General features: G+C 39.6%; 1 protein-coding gene across 3 annotated transcripts in view; it reads left to right on the plus strand.

Annotated features, from left to right (window-relative positions):
• TECPR1 (tectonin beta-propeller repeat containing 1) overlaps positions 1–21696 on the plus strand; it is a 428339-nt gene that overhangs the window by 307729 nt on the left and 98914 nt on the right. For all 3 annotated transcript variants that reach the window (XM_069210138.1, XM_069210137.1, XM_069210139.1), the window contains exons 19-20: positions 10853–10909; positions 11871–12045. In XM_069210138.1, the coding sequence (XP_069066239.1) occupies positions 10853–10909; positions 11871–12045 (232 nt within the window). The remainder of the gene's footprint in view (positions 1–10852; positions 10910–11870; positions 12046–21696) is intronic.

Genomic DNA, 21696 nt, shown 5'->3' on the forward strand with positions numbered 1-21696 from the left:
ACAAGTTTTTCAGTAGAATCGAAGGGAGGGAAGAGAGAGTGTCAAGTTACATAGCTTGTCTAAGAGGTCTGGCTGCGACCTGTGATTTCGGACACTTGGAGGACTCGCTCATTAGAGACCAACTAGTGAGATGTACTAATAATAGTAAAGTTCAGGAAAGACTATTAACTACAAGCCCTCCCTTGAAGGAAGCTATAGAAGTAGCAAAAAGCATTGAACAAACAACAGAATGTATAAAGGCCTTTAAAAATTCTTCTATTAAAGAGGATATAATGGAAGTGAAACATACTCCCAACCAAGATAATAGGGAACAAAATGAGGAGCAAAAGGTTCATGAAATCACTAATAAGAAAGGTGTTATGGGGAATTCTAAGAATAGGTGTTTCAGGTGTGGTAGTGTGAAACATTTGGCCAACAGTCCAGAGTGCTCAGCTCGGAATGCATATCCAGGAAGTGCGGTTATAAAGGGCACTATGCAAGAGTTTGTAGGGGAGAGAAAAATGAGAACTATGGTAGGAAAATGGTACATAAGGTGGAAGAGACCCAAGATAATCACAACAAATTTGTACTGCAAGTGGTAGAGAATGACATAAGCACGAAGTCCCAGTATCCATCATGTGAAATAGATCTCGATGGAGAACAAATAAAAATGTACGTGGATTCTTGTTCACCATACACATTTATACATTTTGACACTTATGTGAGTAAATTCAAAGATGAAGGGTATGAGTTGCAACCGGCGGACATTAGTCCGGGGGGATACAATAGTGATCCGATACCACTAAAAGGAATGAGGTCTATGCAGATAACCTTTAAGGGTAGATCGACCAGGGCCAAAGTGTACTTCACCAGCAAAGGCTCAAATATTTTAGGATGGGAACACCAACGTGATCTAGGGATACGTTTAGACCCTAACAGAAAAGATCCAGTCTGGTTAGTAAGAAATCCAGAGAATGATTATTTTGTATGCAATGAATTCCCTAACCTTTTTGAAGATAAACTGGGCAATTTAATAAATTATCAGCAGAAAATCATACTTAAAGATGGTGCAGTTCCCGTTGCACATAGGGCCAGGCCAGTACCACTAATGATGAGAGAGCTTTTAAAACAAGAATTAAATCGGTTAGAACAGCTAGGAATCATCGAACCAATTGACAGTGCATTATGAGTTGCTCCAATCGTGATCACCAAGAAATCAAGTGGTCAGGGTTTGCGTGTGTGTATTGATCTCAGAGATTTAAACGCAAACATTTGGATAGAGAGGTTCCCACTGCCAAAAATAAATGAGATGCTAAGTACAATGGGTCCAGCAAATTTTTTTAGTGTACTGGATCTTTCGTCAGCGTATCATCAAGTGGAGCTTCATCCATCATCACGCTCCCTCACTTCATTTATTACACCGTTTGGAGCTTACCGATATCGCAGGATGACCTTTGGGTTGGCTTCGGCGGCAGCGGTATTTCAACGCATCATGCAAAATATTTTGAGAGATATGGAACACGTGTTGTGCTTCCAAGATGATGTGTTGATTTATGGGAATTGCAAGTCTGAGCATGACGACACTCTAAGGAGCGTTCTGCAAGCTTTAAATAAGGCTGGCATGACAATTAAGAAAGACAAATGTCGATTTGGGTTGTCATCAGTAGAATACCTGGGTCATACTATATCGGAGGAGGGAATCAAGCCTAAAAATAATCTGGTAAAAGCAGTAAAAGAAGCCTTAGCCCCCTCTAACAAAGAGGAACTCAGATCCTTTTCAGGCCTTGCAGAGTACATGGCGAAATTTGTAAAGAACTTTGCAATGATTACTACTCCTTTGAGATCACTCTTGAGGAAAAACATTCAATTTGAATGGAATCAGGAATGTCAGCAAGCATTTAAAGGTATAAAAGAAGCCATAATTAATTCCCCTCATCTGGGAAAATTTGATCCTAAACTAAAGACTTATGTATCGACAGATGCCAGTGGGCAAGGGTTAGGAGCCATGATATGTCATAAGGCCAATGGGCAAGAGAGAATTGTAGCCTTTGCATCAAAAGCATTAAATGCAGAAAATAAATACTCAACCATCGAGAGGGAAACATTAGCTTGTTTCTGGGCGATAACACATTTTAAATTCTTTTTATGGGGTCTACCGTTTATAATCAAAACTGACCACAAACCCTTAATTAACGTATTCACCACACAAGGCAGGGAACGTGCTACCCCACGTATAGCCAAATGGCTATTAGGTCTGAAGGGGTATAATTTTAGCATGGAATATGTACCGGGAGATAGCAAAATAGAGGAGCAGGTAGAGGAACAGGAAGAGGCAGAATCCATATTGTGGGTCGATCTGACTTGTCTTACTAAGAAGGAATGGATTGAAGAAACTGAGAAAGATAAAATTTTGCAATTAATAAAAAGCAAAATTATAAATGGTTGGCCGGATAGGGCAAAGGATGTAGAGGAACCTTTAAGGGATTACTGGAATGTCAGATTTGAACTTCATTTATCAAATGATCTAATTATGAGAGGTGAAAGAATAATACCTCCTAGTGCATTGAGGACCAAGCTAGTCGAATTGGCACATGGGGGGCATTTGGGGCGTAGTCTCACAAAAAGTAAATTACGGGCCTTATACTGGTTCCCCCAGATGGATAACGAAGTTGAGAGAGTAGTGAAAGACTGCTGGTCATGTGCGGCAAGTGACAAGACTCATGTGACACGCAAAGCTCCACTGCCTCCAGTAGAAATTCCTTTGAAACCGTGGGATAAACTGGGTCTTGACATCTTGGGTCCTATGAATCATTGGGGAACAAAGGGCAGTATGTATTTGTATTAGTGGACTATCACTCACACTGGACCATGTACAAAATAGTTAACCAAATAACCACAAGTGAAACCATCAAATTCCTGACAGAAGCTTTCATGAGAGAGGGAATTCCAAGCACTTGCAACATTTCAGAACGGCATTATACAATCCAAAAGCTAACGGGCTAGTAGAAAGAATGAATAGAGTAATAAAGGAATGTACTCAAAGGGCCAAAATATCAGGAGTTCCAGGAGATCGAGCACTAAACGAGATGCTCTGGTCATATCATAACACGCCGAATTTGGTCACGGGTCTTACACCGTTTCAATCATTGAAGGGCAGACAACCCGGTACCAAATTGAATCCCAATTGGCTAAAGGGTGGATAACAAGTACAGGAATAAAGGAATGTATCGGTAGAGTGTTTCAAGCGTAAACAGAACAGGTATGTGGAATGGTACAACAGGAAATTTGGAACCAAGATCAAACAATGGTGTGTAGGTCAATGGGTAAGAATCCGACTTCCCAGACATAGTCCCAGCGATGGAAGCAAATTTTCGGATCCCATTAAAATAAAGGAAGTGTATCGGAATGTTGTTAAGTTACAGAATGGTAAGGTATGGAGTATGGATCGAATCGTGCCTTGCTATGAAGGAGAAAACAGGCCTATAAATGAGACCGGAACATTGAACAATGATGGACAAGTTCCAACTACGTCACGTAGGAGGACAAGTACACGTGACCGTAGTGTTCCAAGATGGCAGAGAGACTATGTTTTCCTTCCGTGAGGAAAGGAGATATGTGTTATAAGCAGTGATTTAATATGACACTGTCTGACAATGTAAATATGTATATATATATTTCACATGATATCAGTTAACGTAGGAACACAGTTAGTCATTCAATTTATACATAAATTTAAACCACAAGTAATAATGATGGCACATTCCGTTCTCCCTAGAATGTTGAGACACTTGGAATCACCGGGAGCTTGGGGTAGAATGTTGAAGTGGGTTTCTTTGAGTGGATTGTGAGAAGTTGACGAATACACATCATTCAAGCAGGACTCATGAGTTGTCTGTGGTTATTACAGAAGCATATCTATGAAGACGCTCATATTAAGTAGCTATTATGTTCTTTGTTCACTGATGTTGAGGTATGTAGGAAATGTAATGGCATTCTAATGAGATCAGCAACTTATTAAACCTTCTACAATGTTCAAAAACAGTGTTTGGTTATTGTTTACCTTAATGAGATATGCCTGTTAAGTACCTCATCTGACATAGAATTTTAAGTGAACAGGTTAATATTTATACTTTAGCCAAAGTTAAGGAATGCATAAACAGACTCAGTAGACAACCTTATCTTCCATAGTATGCAGAAGTACCCTGTACATTTTCCTTCCAGTCATACTGCGACTTGAACCATCTTTAGTGAGTCACCCATAGATTATAGATTCTATACCAACGTATAGTACCTCAGAATTTTCCCTGAATTTATGGAAATAAATATCTGCACTTCATAATTCTTCAGCTGATAGAAATTGTATATAGCACTTAATGAGAACTCTACCATTGGCCTGTGTGCACTGAAATCTGCAATAATTTGTTGTAAGGAGGAGCTTTAGTTTTTTGCATACATTTACTCTACAACCTTTGAATTGCCCAACAGCCAATTTGAAATGTACGGCTACAACTCACAAGAGTTGCACTCAGCATGTACCTTGTTTAAATGTGATACTGCTTGTACTTTATACTTTACTAGTAGTGAAAGTGTGCGCCATTTAACTTTGCCATATTGAATCAGACTTGTTTCCACTACTATGCTGTCTGTATTTCATAAATAGCCATTTATATTAAGCATATATCTTTGGTATATATTTCTATGGACCCTATCTACTTAGATTTTCTTTAAATGATCATAAAGTTTATAGGGCTATTTGGGAAACAGTAGCTTGGATGATGTTATCAGTGATGTTATTTAAAATGTCATCATGTCAGTGATGTAAAATGTGATCTGCAGTGCATCAGAAGGGGGGGTATAGTTAGCTTAGTAAGGTATAACCTGTGAATTTCAGTTGTTTTCTGGTTATTTCAGCACCAAGTCACTTTAAACTTTGTATTTTTTCAGTGAAATATCTCTCTCCTTCGCTCTCTCTCTCTCTCTATATATATATATATATATATATATATGTCTGTATGTCTGTGTGTGTGTGTATATGTGTATGTATATATGTATACACATGCACACATATTTATATATATATATATATATACATACATACTTCTGGGGAAGGCAGTGTTCTTTTAGGCCACTGCCAGCTCCTCCCTCCCATGTTCCCCGGCAAATTCCCACAGAGAAAGCTGTCCTATGGAGGCAGATTCCCTTGTGCAAATCAGATACCATCTAATTTGAGGGGTTGATATCCATCTGATCAAGGGTTTTGGACCACAGTTGAAAAGAATTGATGTACTCCATTGAGACTCCCAAATAGAGTCGGAATATCCATTCAAGCAATCACAATTGGCCACAAAAGCCTGTTTATGAGTGAGAAAGACTTATTTGACTCATAAAGGGGTTTTGTATGTAGCAAAGTACTGTTTTGCTACTGCAGAGCCTTTCTAAGTGAATTGTGGGCTTTATGATCACAAAAAGAGTTTTGTACATGAGTAACTGGGTTTCAGGATAAGTTCTGGTGACAGGAAGCAGATCTCGGCAAGTTTCAGACACTGACACCAGAGGATAGGACATCTGACTGTTGGAAGTTTAACACATTGTTTATTTGACAGTTTGGGTGTCGCTAGATGAAATATTCTTGGCAGGGCAAAGCACTCAGATTTAGTGGTTGGCAAACATTGACGATCCAAGTACATTTTGCAGAGGTTCTGGTGCCATTATTTATTTTATAAGTAAAATAAAGTTTCCTCAGAAACACTACAAAAATCATAACACAATCAGTTTAATACTTCATAAAATTACAATTCAGAGGAAATTTACACTTGGATATTATTACAATTTAAGAAAATAACTAATTAGTTTTGTCAGTCGATAGCAGATATTCACAATAGGTGGATTTAAAATAGATGAAGAACATCTGGATAAGTTTCTGCCCTGTATTTAAAAACTATCAGTTATAATAAATTTCACCAGTCTGAGGGGAAAAAAACAATACATGAATCACATCTTGTACATTAATACCACAAAATTGCCACCCACAGTGAGTAATAGCAGCATCATTTTTGATCCTCACGTTTTTATCCTTTGCAAGCTGACCAAATTTAAACTTCATAATACTTTTTGGAGAAATGGGCGGATATTGTCTTTCAAATAGAATTGCATTACTCCACATCTTAATTCAAGTGCGATATTTTTTATTTTAAGGCAGTGCTGTCAATCAACTTATAAACTTTTTATCCAACTTTATTTCTTTGACCACGGCCTTAAAGTATTGCTGTTTGTGCGATAAAACAAATGCTTTGTTAATTCTCATTATATTTCGACAACCTAAAAATGTTTAGAAAATGAATAGCTCTTGTTCGCATCTAGGGTAACGTAAGAAATGTGGTTATTAGTTGGGAAGGATGTGAGGCCTACACAAGTAATATGTCCCCACTTTCTCCTTCATAGGAACCAAGCACCCCATTGTAGTACTTAACTCTCTCAGAACAGTGAATCAGAGCAGTCTGTGGCCTAGCCATGGGAGATGGTGTGGGCTAGTAATCACCATTTGCTGCCACACAATAATAACACTGTATAAATGATTGTCCAATCAGTACTTTTTAAAGGAAAAGTAGATTACACATGTAGTACTAAATACTACATACTAATGCACAAATATATACATCAGGCAGATATAAATACCTTGGGTGACATTCTGAAATTACATTTGACCGCTACTGGGTCATGACCCCACAAATGACAGTACTCCTCCACCGTTACCAGGTAGAACATTAAAATATAGGAGTTTCACTTTAAATAAAGCAGGCCTATTGGCTTTGCCACAAGTTACCACATCTAGATATAAGGCAAGCCTATTGGCTTTGCCAAGGGGTCACAACGTTAAAAGACCAATAATCCACATGTTAAGAATCCCCATTATGTCTCTGAAATAGATTACCATGTTTAAATGCAATCATTCTTATGGATCAAATCCGTTTGTTATTTTCAATTTTCAATTATAAACATCACAAATGCAGCGCATTTAAATAATACAATTGTTGTATTATGCAGCATGCTCCATGTGTAGTGACAAAAAACCTGAACACAACTTTAACTTTGTTTCCCCAGTGACTGGCACGTCCTACAGCAATCAATCAATCCCAGGCCTTGTTCCAATATGATCTTGGCCCTCCGTATAAGTCTCCACTGCACACTCACTCCCATTCACTCAATTCAACTCCAGCACCCTCAAGTAGGCCGAGCATGTCAATTCTGTGAACTCCACGGACAGTATTTGTAAGAATGGTTGGCAAAGTTCCTTAAAGTCACCACTGCGCTGCCGTGAAGTCAAAGTGAGCTTTTCCATAGCGAGGATAAACCACAGCTTATGGAGCTGTGATGTTACTGTCGGGATCTTATCTGTCCCCTACATGGCTAATAGCAGCTGTAGTGCCGCATTTAAAGCCAAGGCCATCTGCCTTTCTCAGGGGGAAAGTAAGTGGATTAGGCAGGCCCAGCAAAGTGTACGCTGGAAATCTGGGGATCTGCGTCAATAGTATCTAAAATATTCTCCCAGTACCGATGAAGCTTAGGGCAATGCCATAGTAGGTGCACAAGCGACCCTCTACCCCAGCACCCCCTCCAACAAAGGCTGGACTTAGTGGGATCCCAAGCATGAATCCGTGTCGGGGTGTAGTACTAATAGGAGGCCACTTTATAGGCTGTCTCTGTACCTTATGCATTGTAAGCCGTGTGATGTGTCCTGTACAAGATGCCCTCCCACTCCTCATCAGAGAGCTCCCTCTCCAGTTCCCTCTCCCACCTCAGCTGACCCTTAGCATGAGGCGAGCAGGCCTCCCCATAAGAGACCGTAAAGCTCCGAAATCACCCGCTTATCGTCCTTTTTCACTACAATCCATTTTTCAAACGGTGTTAACAGCCTATCTATTAATGCTCTATTGGCTGGCAACATGGCCCAGTGTCGTATTTGATAATACATCACGCAATCATTGTTAATAAAGCTTTGCAATGTTTCTCCAAAAATCACTGTGAACAGCATATTATGATTAAAGCATTTTAAACCAACATACCATTATGTGTGAATCTTTCTTTTACACATTTAGACCACATAAAATGCTGTCATAGAACCAGCCATTAGAGGTTACTGCATTCCCAACATGAAGAACATAAGTTCAACCCATAGGAATTCTTTTAAATAGTGAAAAAGTCTCTGCAGGTCAACCTTCCTTCGACCTACGGGACGTGAGGTACATTTCCAAAATACTTTTGAGTGAGGGTGCTGCCTTTTCAGGGTCCTGGGATGGGGTCCCAGGCCCCCTTTAAATGTAGGCTGGCCCAGGAGAGGAAGTCCCAGTGCCGAGCAAGAGTCTGGAAAGGTGGTCCCACACTGGAAAAATAATTAAATAAATCTTGCACCAACCGCAGGGCACTGGCCCACCCCTGGGGTAATTTAGGAAAATACTGCAAAGTGCCACTTGCTCATTTGAAGATGGCTATCTAGGTCACCGTCAGGCTGAGTCCAACAATCTTGAGCTCATTTTAATCCTGGTGGTGAGCTTTAACAAACAAGAACTTTTTCAGAAGGCTTCCTGGCCTCATAAAGTGGCACACCCTGTGTGGATCTGGTTTTACTTGCTCCCTGCACTAGACTTAACCTCTGCTGTAACCTCCACAAATACCCATGGCATCCTGGCCTTCTTGCAGGCCATCTGGGGGGTAGTGGAGCCAAGTCACCTGCCAACAGGTCCTCAGAAGGAGTAAAGGGCAGCATCATTGGACCTTGGAGAGACCCACTAGTCCTGTGGTCAACTGTAGACGGAGTCCTTAATCCATTAGGGCATCAGGAGGGTTGTCCTTCCAGCTGTCCATTGTGTTGCAGCTCTCACAGTCCAGATCCAAAGTCTTGCTCTCCTTCATGTTATGGGGTGCCACTTTTATGCCCTGTCTAGCTTGTGGGTTGGTTATTCCCCCTTTTATCTAAGCTTCCTCCCTTCTGGGGTTTGGCTCAGGCCACCTAGTGAAACAAATGGGTGGTGTCAGGCCTCTCTGTGTTAGCTGGGGAAAGATCATTTGAAGTGTAATCAGAGCTGGGCCCAGCTCCCCCCCCAGCCACCCTGTCAGGAAGACACACTTCCTCTACACCCAGGCCCTTTTGTGCTCTGTCTGGCTCTAATACGCATATCTTAGTAGGAGAGCCATTAAATGGGTGGAACCCGTTTGCCACAGTCAAGTTTGTGCCATATGACTTTTTTAATTAATGTTCAGGACTGACAAAAAGACAATGGATATAATAAATGATCTGACAGTCCCCATGGAATGTTGTACCCATTCTTCCTAATTTAAGGCATATTATTTTGAAAGAACTAGAGCTATTATGACCAAGTAATGTTTCCAAATTTGGAATTCAACTGTAGTCATTTTATTGATCAACACATTGGACTGTGCCCCCAAATGCATACACTGGTCCAGCTGAAACTTGTTACATATAGACCTTGCGTAGTGATTGTACTTTTCTATGGCCTTTCAAGCTAAAGATTTGCAAAAAAACATATCCCGTGCAGTTCCTTTAGACAACTGACACCTATCATGGTTAGCCAAGAGAGATTATTCCACATGTTCACTCCCACATATGTGTAATCTTTTACTGTTTAAATTATTTTCGCTTTTTAATACCAATTAACACTGTGCACATAGACATTGTGGCGATCAGCAAGTGTTGCAAGGATGTCGATTTGTATCTGTAATCCTATGGGAGTAAGATCCATTAAAAGGAAAGCACCTGCACACATCAGAGTAGATATTCATGTGTTCTTTATTTTGGAAGATAAATGTCAGCTCATTTTATTGAGGTTGGAACATCTGATAAATATAATTAGGGTAACAACAGGGTTTTAAGTACAGAACATTGGTAAACTCAGTATTGCCAGAGTACCTCCTTGTGGACTCCGTGAGTATTCTTATCCAATTTCGACAGTGTAGGTTTATCACTGTGTGCAGAGGCTCAGTCGGGATGCCTAGTTATACATAACTTGTGCTCTGTCTAAAGAATCAAAAACCCTACTGAAATCCACAAGTACAACACAAAGCTTCATTTTGTTATGTCTGACATATTTCTCACATATGTCATAAATCCTTCTGGAAAGCCAGGTTGTTCAATGGGTAGGAATTGACATGATTTAACTCATGCTGTTAGTCGGTACGAAACTTTTGGCAAATATCTTCTCTGTAATATCAAGAACAGCTATCAAACGATATCTTTGAGGCAGTTACAATCTCCGTTCTTGTTGAGAAGAATGATGTTACCACCCTTCGATGATTGAGGAGTCAAACAGCACTTAAGCAATAATAAAATAGAGGTTTGAGTATTTCCGCCCACAAAGTCGGATTTAACTTAACTATTGTGGCTGGAATACCATTAAGTCTGGTACTCTGTATATTTACTATATCCTCTGTTGATAACCCATTCCAAGAGTAACTAGAGTAAGGGAAGCTAACCTAATGTCCACTGAGTTACTTTTTTTGAAAGAAATAACTTATCAAAGTAAACCCGCAAATGCTCTTCGACTTTTGGAATTGCTTTTAGGAAAATCCCTAACTAGGCTTTTCACAATGAAATACCAAAATGTACACATATTACCACATGTTGCACCACGAGTAAGGAAAATCAATATTTGGCTACTGCATTATCATTAGATTGTTCTGGTGTCACAATTTTTATTTAGTAGTTTGTCAAAATCATTGACCTGCTAAAATACAGTAGCCCACTGTCTGGTGGAAGTGTAATAGGTTAAAGGAAGCAACCAAGTTAAGTTAAAAGTTTTAACTAATTGCAAGGTGCTGCATTTCAAACATTGTTATAAACTATTTCAATATTTTGCAGATCATATCACGGTTACAAGACCATGAAAGATTTTGTAAGGCGAAGACGATGGGGAAGGTAAATAAATACGTAATTGATTTAACAAGATTTGCAGAAATTGCTTTTTTATTTTGATGCTTCATTTAATGTCTTTACATTTGTTTTTATTGATTTCTTGCAAAACAAACATGATACAATATATTTAAAGAAGAGAAGAAAGGTCAAATGCAGTGACTGTTCTTCGTTTTTTGAGGTCTTATATATTCTGAAAAGCTTTCTGGTAAAACATCGTATAAATATAGTAACACACACTGTAAGTTTTTAATAACCATCATCAAATCCGGTGCCAGATGCAGCCCTATTACTCTTCAAAAGGGACGCCTTTGTGATCTCCTTACATAGAGTTCAGTTCATCAAAGTTGACTTTGATTTATAAGGGTAAACTAGCAAATGCTCTTCACATTGTATCCCCTTTATGGATGTACTTGCATGTAAAATGACACTAACATAATACAAATCTGCTCTCAGTGGTAGATACCCACCTTAGTAGATGAATAACCACAAATGCGCATGTTTGTGCGTGTTCAAAAACTTCTGATAGACACATTCCTGTCCTGGATACTGATGGAGGATTACATCTATCAGTGGCAGGAGTATCTCTGTAACCTGGGTGGGAATAAGGAGGAAACATCACAACAATTGCAGGTGTTGACTGGGAAGAAGGTTTCTCAACAGAGAATAATATTTTCCTAGTAAAGATTAAAAAAAAATCAAAATGCAAATAAACTTGGACAGTACATTTTGGCCTGCCGAAATATAGGAATACTTTATTAAATCATGCTTAAATGGTTAAACATAGGAATGATTATGTATTTTTGAAGGAATTCTAGTCCTGCTGTGAACTGCAACTATTGGAAATTCTCAGGAGAAGAACTGTAATCATACCTGAATTCCATGCTTGTCAGAAATGTAATTATAAGACATAAATGTAACTTTAGTACTAATGGAAAATATGAGCTTTTATGTTTGCTTCTTTTAGAAAATGTAAGATAGTGACGACGGGGCCATGGTTGGAGGTTCCTCCTATTGCACTTTGGGACCTCTCTATAATACCAGGTGCCAGTAAAGAAAGAGAGGAGCCAGTTGCGCTATGGGCGATCAGCTACAAAGGAGACATTTTGTGTAGGCTTGGAATAACGAGACATTTACCAGCTGTAAGGATTTGTTTTATTTTCCCATTATTTGAGATGTTAACATGTTTAGCAAATCATTAACAAATGTGATATGTTTCTACACTGTTTTTTCCACTTAATAACATTATATTTTTTGTATTTGGATAAAAGGCCACAGCATCACTTTGAAACATATTTTGAAAGGATACCTGAAATATGACCATTCCTACTGAGATCCTGTGCTTTACAGGATCTTCTTAGGCTGAAGAGCACTACAGGCAATATTTCCATACTCATTGAGCAGATTACAAGTGTACAAATGTTGTAATTAAATTTTGAGTAAATACATATTCCATGACATATGCCATACCCCACCTGAGTTGGAAGACACAACAGATACTCTAGTCCCTAAAATGATGCAAATGGTTAACAAAAAATGTAGCGAGAAAAGATGAACCGATCATATTAGAATGGTTACGTCAATGATTAAATCCTGCCCAACTCTGAATTGATTTATGCTCAAGGTGTTTTGAAGAAGGTTTTAGTAATTACTAATAGGGGATTTTTGATACGTTCCATTGCTTTGTCCCCATTTAACATTAGTGTGGTTATTGCTGGCACAGCATCTTTACAACACATGTAAGCATAAGAAAGCATATTTCTTGGCCAACTTTTTATAGCACATACATTTTGTTGGCTCTGTTTTGGGAGTTAAAGGCATTTAAGGAATGGTGTCCAGAAAAGAAAATTTGGTAGAATCAGTTCTCTCCCTTAATGAAGGAGGAAATGGAAGTGTCAGCATACGAAACTGCAACAAGAATTCATGATATTGAAAACAGCACTTTCAGTGGATACTTCCTCTCAAATATTCTGTGGTGACAGGTTACAAAAAACTAGCAAAATCTGCACCCGTAAAAGCACTCCTTCAAAAGAGTTCAGATCTATTACTTTTTAAATACACAAACTTTCTCAGTACTTTGCATGTAAAGTGTTCCAAGGACCAGGCTTCAAGACTTACTACTGGGAGCGTCATGTCAATTTTTCCTTAGGCTCCCTTTTGCCCAACTCATGATTCTGTGTAACCTAGACCAGTGGTTCTTAACGTTTTGACTTTGATGGACCCCTGCTTAATCATTACTGCAATGTGTCCCATCCTACTGATTCATTACAACAATCTCAGGACACCCATTCCCTAACAAATTTCAATGTTTTGAACTGCAAACCAATACACAAAAAATCAAACAAATACAAAAAGGATGAAATATTTTATTTAATTAGCTAATATTAAAAACCAAAAGTTTAATTTAAATGTGAAAGTTGGAGCTTTTCTAAATTAAATTGAGGCATATGAGCATCCACACTATATTCTATTTGATGCACTTCCACTGCTTCCACAAATCAAGCTGGTGATACCCACTCAACTTTTGGCCCCAATTTCAAATTTCTTTTCATTTAAAATGTTGCTCCTTTTTTATCTTATATACCCCATGGGGTCCCTGGACCACAGGTTAAGAACCTCTGGCCTAGACTTAAGCAACCATGGCAGTGGTGCTGATGTGCAAATACGCATTTTTTTTCCTTTTCTTTTTTTTCTCCGCCCTTTCCCTTGCATGTTGTCCAAATCTGGAGGTGATCTGTTCCTGTTCGCATTCTACAATATGAGTTTATCCGTGTCTTTGATGGATTAATCTCCAACTTTTTCCAAGATAGGAAACAGTCGGATAAGAGTTTCTGAATGCACTCAAATGTACAAATTTGTGAGCGTTTTGAAAAGCACAGGACCAAACACGCTATGTTCTGTTCACATCCCAGCCCCTTGCTCACTTCCCGCGTATTGTGTGGAAGTTACTGCTGCATATTTCTCTGCAGCGGTTTAGGCAATATATGCAGTAGTAAACCCATTTGTACCAGCCATGATTCCTTTTGTGAATTCCTGGTAGGCTTAAGTAACTCAATTTTCCCCCTAAAACTACCAGAGCGACTCTAGGAGTCGTCACACATGAGATACAGAGGTATTGGCCCTCTAACTCAAAAGTGCTGAACATGCCAGTAACATTCCTTTGTTATGTGTCGTGGAGATCTAGTAGATTCATAACTATAGCAAGAATCCCTGTTATTCTTATTGCTATTTTCCCTCCTTTGGATGTCACTTTGCAACGCCTAAAACTGAGTGTAAATACTACAAGGAATGAAACCAGAAGACGTCAGTATGAGATTCTCACCAACAGTTTGTGTTGTGTTTGACCCATGACCGTATCTCTGGGGTCTGCAAGTACTGTATGATTTGGCACCTTAAGGTCGTTTGAGAATGAAAAGGCAATATCCCCTCCTTAGAAGTACCAATTTCCAATCTTGCTTTTCTCTGTGGCATCAGTTTGGGTGGTTGGTGCCGGATTACTGTACACACAACAGAGGGAGGTTAAGTGGCACCATTCGTAGTGTACTCTTCATCATAAGAATTAAAAGTGAAAGATGTCCGTTAAAAGTCCTGTCATATATCAAGTGTTAATTTTGGTTGCAAACCAGGAGCAGGGGCCTTTTGTGATGTCAGTTGTTTTCTTTCCTCTCCTGAAGAGCCTGTGCTTATTTATGAACAGAGGAAGGTTATGGTCTCATTTTCTCTCGTCAGATCTGCTAAGTTTGAGGTTTTTACTTTTTTTAGGTCTCGCATACACAGCGCTTGTGCTGTCTCTTCGAGACTTGTTGTTTACTGATAGTGGGCTTGAGACCACCCATTTCGTACCACTGATGGGCTTAAAAGCCGCTCTCAATTGTTTGCTACCTGCTGTCAGCTCTGCCATGGCACTTCCCTCTTGTTGCATGTGACCCTCCCCCATAGCATGGACCAAGTACTGTGTCCTTTCACTGCTTGCAATATTCGGATCAATTTTTTTGTTTTTGTTCAGCCACTCTACAAAGAGCATGTTTTGTAGCTGGCTTTGTCCTGTGTTCGTTCCGACCATGTTTGCTTCTTCCCTCTGTGTTGCCTCTCCCATTGCCACGTTGGCCTTCCATCCAGTACAATAAATAATCCAGAGGCCACTTGCCTTTGTCCCATCCTGCTTCATAAAAGGCTTTGACTTCAACTGGGTCTGGCGTCTTATCTCAGCCTTGCAGAGTATTTCACAGGGCTTTAAAACACCATTTGCATGCCTTTGCGAACAGGTTAAAGATGTCTTGTTTGTTTTCTTCAGGGGTTTAAAGTTATCACTGCATCCTCAGCTCTGATCCCAGACCCCAGAATTCGAGATTGGTTGTCATTATTAACTCTGCCACTCAGATGCCCCACACACACATCAAAGCACTGCTGGGAATCAGCTGCATTTGCTTTACAGCTCCTTTCCCCTTGTTTAGATTAGAAGGAGCACGTTTCTTATGTTCGTATTTTAAGCCAAGTGTGTTGGAGAACAAAAGAACATAGGCGCAAGCTGTGTCAGGCAGGATGTTTTAAAGGTCAGGAAGGGGCATGCTGTTACACTGCTGTCTCAAACGGACTTCAGGCCCCTTGCTCTTCCTGCCAACACAAGGTGCAGCTTCTGTGCGTGAACAGCTAATAGCGGAAATTGCAAATATGTTTGCGGTTGTTTCCATGGTTTCTATAAAGCGTTCACCCAGTGCTTTCTGGAAGAAAGAGTGAAATCAAGAAGTACAACTGTACAGAGTAAAAGCAGGCCAAGTGGGGATGTTCATACATGTGCGAGATATCTCAATGCCGATTTTTAGATGCAATTTTAAAGTGAGTTCGCAAATTGCATTTTCAACAGAACATCTTTAACTTAAAAACAGAACTGCACTGTATACATAAGGGTGCGATGGGAAAAAATAGACCCTTTCTTTGTTGGAAGATGTAAGCATTACCTGGTTATCTATGGCCTTATGCCCACTAGACCCCTTATATCTGTGCTCAAGATGTCTATATTATGCCACCGTAACAATGATTTGTCTATTTCCCAGCACTTGCTTATGCTGCAGCATTAGTAATATTTTCACATTTCAAAACATACATACAGTTTTAATACAGCCATTCCTGGTTTTGAGTGGCTTCAATGTTATATTTGTCCCTTCTTGTAGGTTGTCCTGTCTTCCTTGCTTAATTGTTTTTTTAATAAATATATGTTTTCTGATGTATTGGATGTTTTGGTCGTGAATTTAGTGCTTTCTGCTAAAAACACAGCTTGTTTCAAATTGGTTCATGTTTGTAAATTTACAAGTTGGAGAGCAAATTGTAGCGTGAAAATAACTTTATCTTGTTAAGTGTTTATAGTCCTGGTTATGCCAATTTTCCTTGCTTAATCCGTACATATAACTATAATATAAAGCTTTGTAGCTTGGCAGTATTTGACAAATGTTCATTTATCAAGCATGTTGCTTTAAGTGTTTAGGGAGCTATAAACACATTTCTTTTGTTTTCGGTTGGTCCCACACAGTGTGTTTTTAATTTCCAATTAACCTTTGGTGACTTTTTTATATTCACTTGATTTTTGGTACTTGTTTACTAATGTATAGGATGTTTCACTAACCATGACATTTTTTTATTCAAAACCAGGTTGTTCTAACTTGGTTTATATGTGTACGGATTGGACACAATATTATATGTGTAAATAACTTATATCTTATATACATATGCTTTTACTGTTTACTCCGGTTGCTTACTATGTACATAGTAACAAAAATCGGAACCTTTGTAGCGCTGAGTTTTGAATGTGAATAAAAAGTTCAATGCTAAAAACAGTCTGCACAATGACTGCAGTAAAGGGGTATCCAAAGTAGAGCCACAAAGACCGGATTCATGCTTGAATTACATGGCATTTATTTTTCATATAAATTCCATTTAGGTTCTCAGTATGCACATTTATTTTTACGTGTATACTGAAAATCTTGTATGGGTCTGACCCTCCAAAATCTGCACTGGACACGCCTGCTGTGCCACTTATAGCGATCTTACAGAAGATTGGGAGGGCGGCGAGGCTTTAGTGAATGTTGGTATCTGGGATGGGCCTTGCAACTCACTTGGTTTTCTCCATATTTTTGTTGGGCTGCTGTTAGATATTTACAGTTTCTTAATTTTATGTGTTTATATTGTCTGTCTATATTGTCTGTCTGCGTCGACAAGCCTAAACAGGACACATGTAGTAGGCATATATTACATAAAACAAATTATGATATTGTAGTTTAAGTGCACACCATGTTCCATTTGCAGCAGTACTGTCTTGGTAATGTGGGGTGCCTATGAGTAGTGAGGACAAAAGTGTTTTTGTTACAATGTGCATGCTGTCTGATGCTTACGCATGAAATGTGACTTGTGTGCCATGAAAAAGAGCATGTATCTGATGATCCATGCCGGATATGCAGGATTGTGTCAGGTGGTGTTCTGGGAGAGCATGATGAACTAACCATTGGTAATCCGCAGTAACTAGCATTTAGGGTAGACCCTGTATGCTTCTGGTGCTGAGGCATACATGTACCTGCTTACGCTAAGTGTTACTGGAATCATTTAACAAGTTAGTTACTACCTCTATGGTGACTACCTTTATGAAAATGCATACTCTCTGGCAGATTACTGTTACAACCTCGACACTTGTGGAAGTTCTTTTGCATGATGCACTTGTGCTTCTACGAAAGTCAGGGTACTATTAGGCTTTACTACCAATTGATATATCTGGATAAAATGCATGTGAAGCATTAACCTGTCACGTGAACTTGCCCTTTGCCCACCCTTCTTCATTAGAATTACCAGGGTGAAAGTAGTTGCTGCAAGTGCATTGAAAATGCAAACCTTTGATTATTTTTTAGCGTAGTTTTGTAATTAGACAGGTGTGTGGTCACGAAGGAAAATGCTTTCAACAGTTTTAAATAATTTACACTGCATCTGATCTCAGCAACACTATGGGGGGAATTATGAACCCCAGCGGTTCAGACCGCCATGCCGGCGGCGGCAAAGACCGCCACCACCACGGCAGTCTGAACCACCATATAATGCACACCACCAGGCTACCGCCGCCAGGCAGCATGACGGTAGAGGAAATCATTGTCCGACAGGGCAGCCCTGCAAGCAGCGCTGCCCTTCGGATAATGATCCCTTTTTCCACCATCCTATCCCTGGTGGCCCCTGCACTGCCCATGCACTTGGCATGGGCAGTGCAGGGGCCCCAGTGCAGTGCCCCATCGCGCAGGTCACTGCCCGATTTATGGGCAGTGATCTACGCGACCAGTGCTGCTGCACCCGCCGCACACCAACATTGGCGGCGGCTCCATTTGGAGCTGCTGTCAATGTTACGGCCCTTTTCCTTGCTGGGCCAGCAGGCGGAAACACTGTTTCCGCCCACCGCCCCAGCGGGGAAAACATTACACGGCCAGCGGTGGGTAGTCACACTCGCGCCAGCGCTGATCGGCCTATGTGTTTTCTAATTTAAAGGATGAATGGGTGAATATTCCTCAAACATGGGAATGTCCTAACACATCTTATGAGTAAAGTGGAGTAACTCCTGACTTGGAGAATTTACAGAGGATTATGCTTGGATTTGCAAAATGCCATTAGTTTTGACATCTCTTTTAATAGATCTTTCACATGTCAGTATTCTGGACCACCTGAATAATTACAGCATTTGTCCATAGTTTTGAAAGGCTGTGGGGGCTTAGACATTCATTTTTAAACTAGTGATCCAATTTCACATTCATACTATTGTTTTGGATCATTAAAAGCAAAGTGAAGAACCTCTTGTACCTTTTACTTTAGCTCATGCAGAGCCAGTTCTTGTAGTATTAATTAAGCTTAATTTTCTCCAGACATAAGCAGGAAGCCAGTTTAGAAAAGTTCCCAGATGTCCACTTTTCTGAAAGGCCACTAATGTCCGAAATGTTGATGATGTTGTCATCCTCTGCCAAGGGGTAACATACCCCTTTCTGTACTTTAGATTCAGACAGTTATATATTCTGGATTATTTTGGCCTCGTTATGTGATCTACCAATGCAAGCTGTTATTGACACATTGTAACCTCCGTTTGTGAAGTAATTAATAAAATCTTCATTTGTTTCACTTAATTAAAACCTTTACGAAAAGATAAAACGAGAACTAAAAACGGTAATCTGTAATAAAAAATGTGATGCTTTCTCATATAAGGTCTAGTACACTATTATTGCAATAGCGGATAACTTAGCCAACACAACGCATGATGGGGGCTACGTTTTCAGATAAAAGTCTCTCAAAGTGGCTGAGTGCATAGGCGAATTATACAGTTCCATCTTGGCTCCATATTAAGTTGCTGTCCCTCGTTTTGAAGCTTTGGTGCGGGATCATAGCAGTTCAATGGAAACGACTATTTATAGCTAAGATTTCCAAAGCTGTACCTAAAACTCAATATGATTAAATTTTAAAAACACTGATCATTCTTGCACAGCGTATACAATCATTAACATGTTAGTAATTCCACTATAAAAGCTTTGTTAGTGCTGTAAAGGTCCATACACATCCACCATGAGCTGGGGGCTCTTGCTCACAGAAATTTGTTATTCAGGAGCTTAGCTGCCTGATGCATAAATTTCAAGTAGAGAGTTGAAGATTTTGGGAATTTCCCAGACTGACAGGCAACAATTGCGTCTTTATAAGTTCTCAAGTTTAGTTGCAGGAAAAGAGGCGGCAGCTAATATCTTTTAAGTGGCGTTAGAGGGACACAGTTACAAGTTATGTTCATTAGAGACTCTGACTGAATTCTGGAGAGCCGGCATGACCGCTCCATGGTACCTTTAGTTCGCCCAAAGCCATATTCTTTCAATGGAATAACCCCCAAACCGGAGGCGTAATAAACTCTGCTTCATTGACATTTTCCAGGGCAAATGCAGTGCCCTCCTGATTAATTGTACTGGGAAAGTTGAATTCCTCGCCTCTTCATAGCATTGATGGCCTCACTGTCCAGCGTTCTAGATAAAACTCTGATCATGTGTTTTGAGGGTATATTACTGCCCTAGTTTTCCTCTGTGAGGCTGGCTACAGCAAAATACCTGTCAATGTGATATGTGCAGTCCAGGCAGTTACTCACCCTCACCTGGTTGCCCCAGTCACACCTACTGTGGGGAGAGACAGATCCGTGGTAGTCCCACCCCCATTAAGAAATCAATGATGCATGCCATGTGAACGGTGTGTTATGGATGAAGTATTTTAATTTAGATTTTATTTAGTATTGTGGCGTGCAGTAGGGAGAGGGTCAACGCCCATACACTCCTATGGAGGAACCGCCCCTGGTATTTTGAGGAGATGGATCTTAACCCCTGCCAACTTTGGTGGGAAGGCTTTCATGGTGCTGATATGGTTGTTAATGTCAGCGAGGTACAAGTTGAAAAGAAGGGGTCATGATCCATCACTTTGTGAAAGGTGGTCAGGAAATGACCAAAAACATGCCAGATGGGCAGATGAGCATGGACAGGCTGGGGCTTGAACCATGCCCTTTAGCACTGGTCCAGATGCACAAAATCTTTAATAAATGTGATGCTTGTACCCATTGACTTAGGCCTGGTCATGTCCATGCATGCCTGAATGCACTCATTTGATGGAGTTGAAAAGTTTATTCAGAATTGAGTCTGCTGTTTACAGTAAACACATCTATGAAGTAGGCGTTAGTTATTGCAAAACTCAGGTGCCACGACATCATTGAATATGGTTCCATAATTTTCTTTAAACTCGGCAATCTGGCTTCTTTCTTACAATTTAGAAGTTACTTTGGGGCTAATGGTGTCATTTTTAAATGCAAGTTATTTATACATTTGTATCAAACAATGTCAGCATTTTTGGAAGTACAAATTAATTATGATCTAGTCGAAACGCTGCAGCCCATTGTTTAAAAGAAAGATTGTAGTCCTGCCCTTTGATTCATTACTCACACATTTTGATCTCTTGAATATCTTGCACAAATTAATTGTTTTTGTTAGAAATGTATAATTGTTTTCGCCGAGTAAACAAGCATTGTCGAGGTCAATAGGTCTGACCTGGGCAAGCCCGCAATTTTTTTTTTTTTTTTTGTGCAAACATGCTAAATTAATTTAAAGTGTACAGCTGATACAAACTAACAGATTCTGCCCTCTGAAGTTGGTTCACATATGTTTGCAAAAAAGCAATAGAAATAACGCAGTGCAGAATAAATAAAATGTTTCTTTTGAGATATATACCCATCTGTTCTTCGTGAGGTAATTTATGAATCTTACAAGTAGTAACTACATTGTTTACAGGAGTTATGACACACTTTGTCTTTTATAAATATTATGTATTATTATTTAAACACACATAATCGAATGAATTACTTGGAGTACAACCGAGTAATATGTAATAAATAGGAAAAGGAATAACGATGATGAAACAAGTGAAATAATCATAAAGGAAAAAATGAAAAAGCGGTGTAATGTAGCCATTCTATTTGATGGTGATTTTTACAGAATGGGTCTGCATGGCTATGCTGTCATCATCTGATACAATGTCCTCAGTTCATTAATTGTAGCTTACAATTCACACGTTTCTGATTGGACAGCCCTCATAATTTGCTGTTGTGTCATTTTTATACTACGCAGAGTGAGCATTTTAGATTGAGAGGATGGTACGATAAGCGCTTTGAATATGTTTAGAGGACAACATTATGTAAGTCTGCGCAGGTTCACGCTGAGAGCAGATACTTATTTGTCTCTGCACCCTGACAGCTCTAGTTAAAT

This window comes from Pleurodeles waltl, chromosome 10, assembly GCF_031143425.1.
Source record: "Pleurodeles waltl isolate 20211129_DDA chromosome 10, aPleWal1.hap1.20221129, whole genome shotgun sequence".
Taxonomy (NCBI): domain Eukaryota; kingdom Metazoa; phylum Chordata; class Amphibia; order Caudata; family Salamandridae; genus Pleurodeles; species Pleurodeles waltl.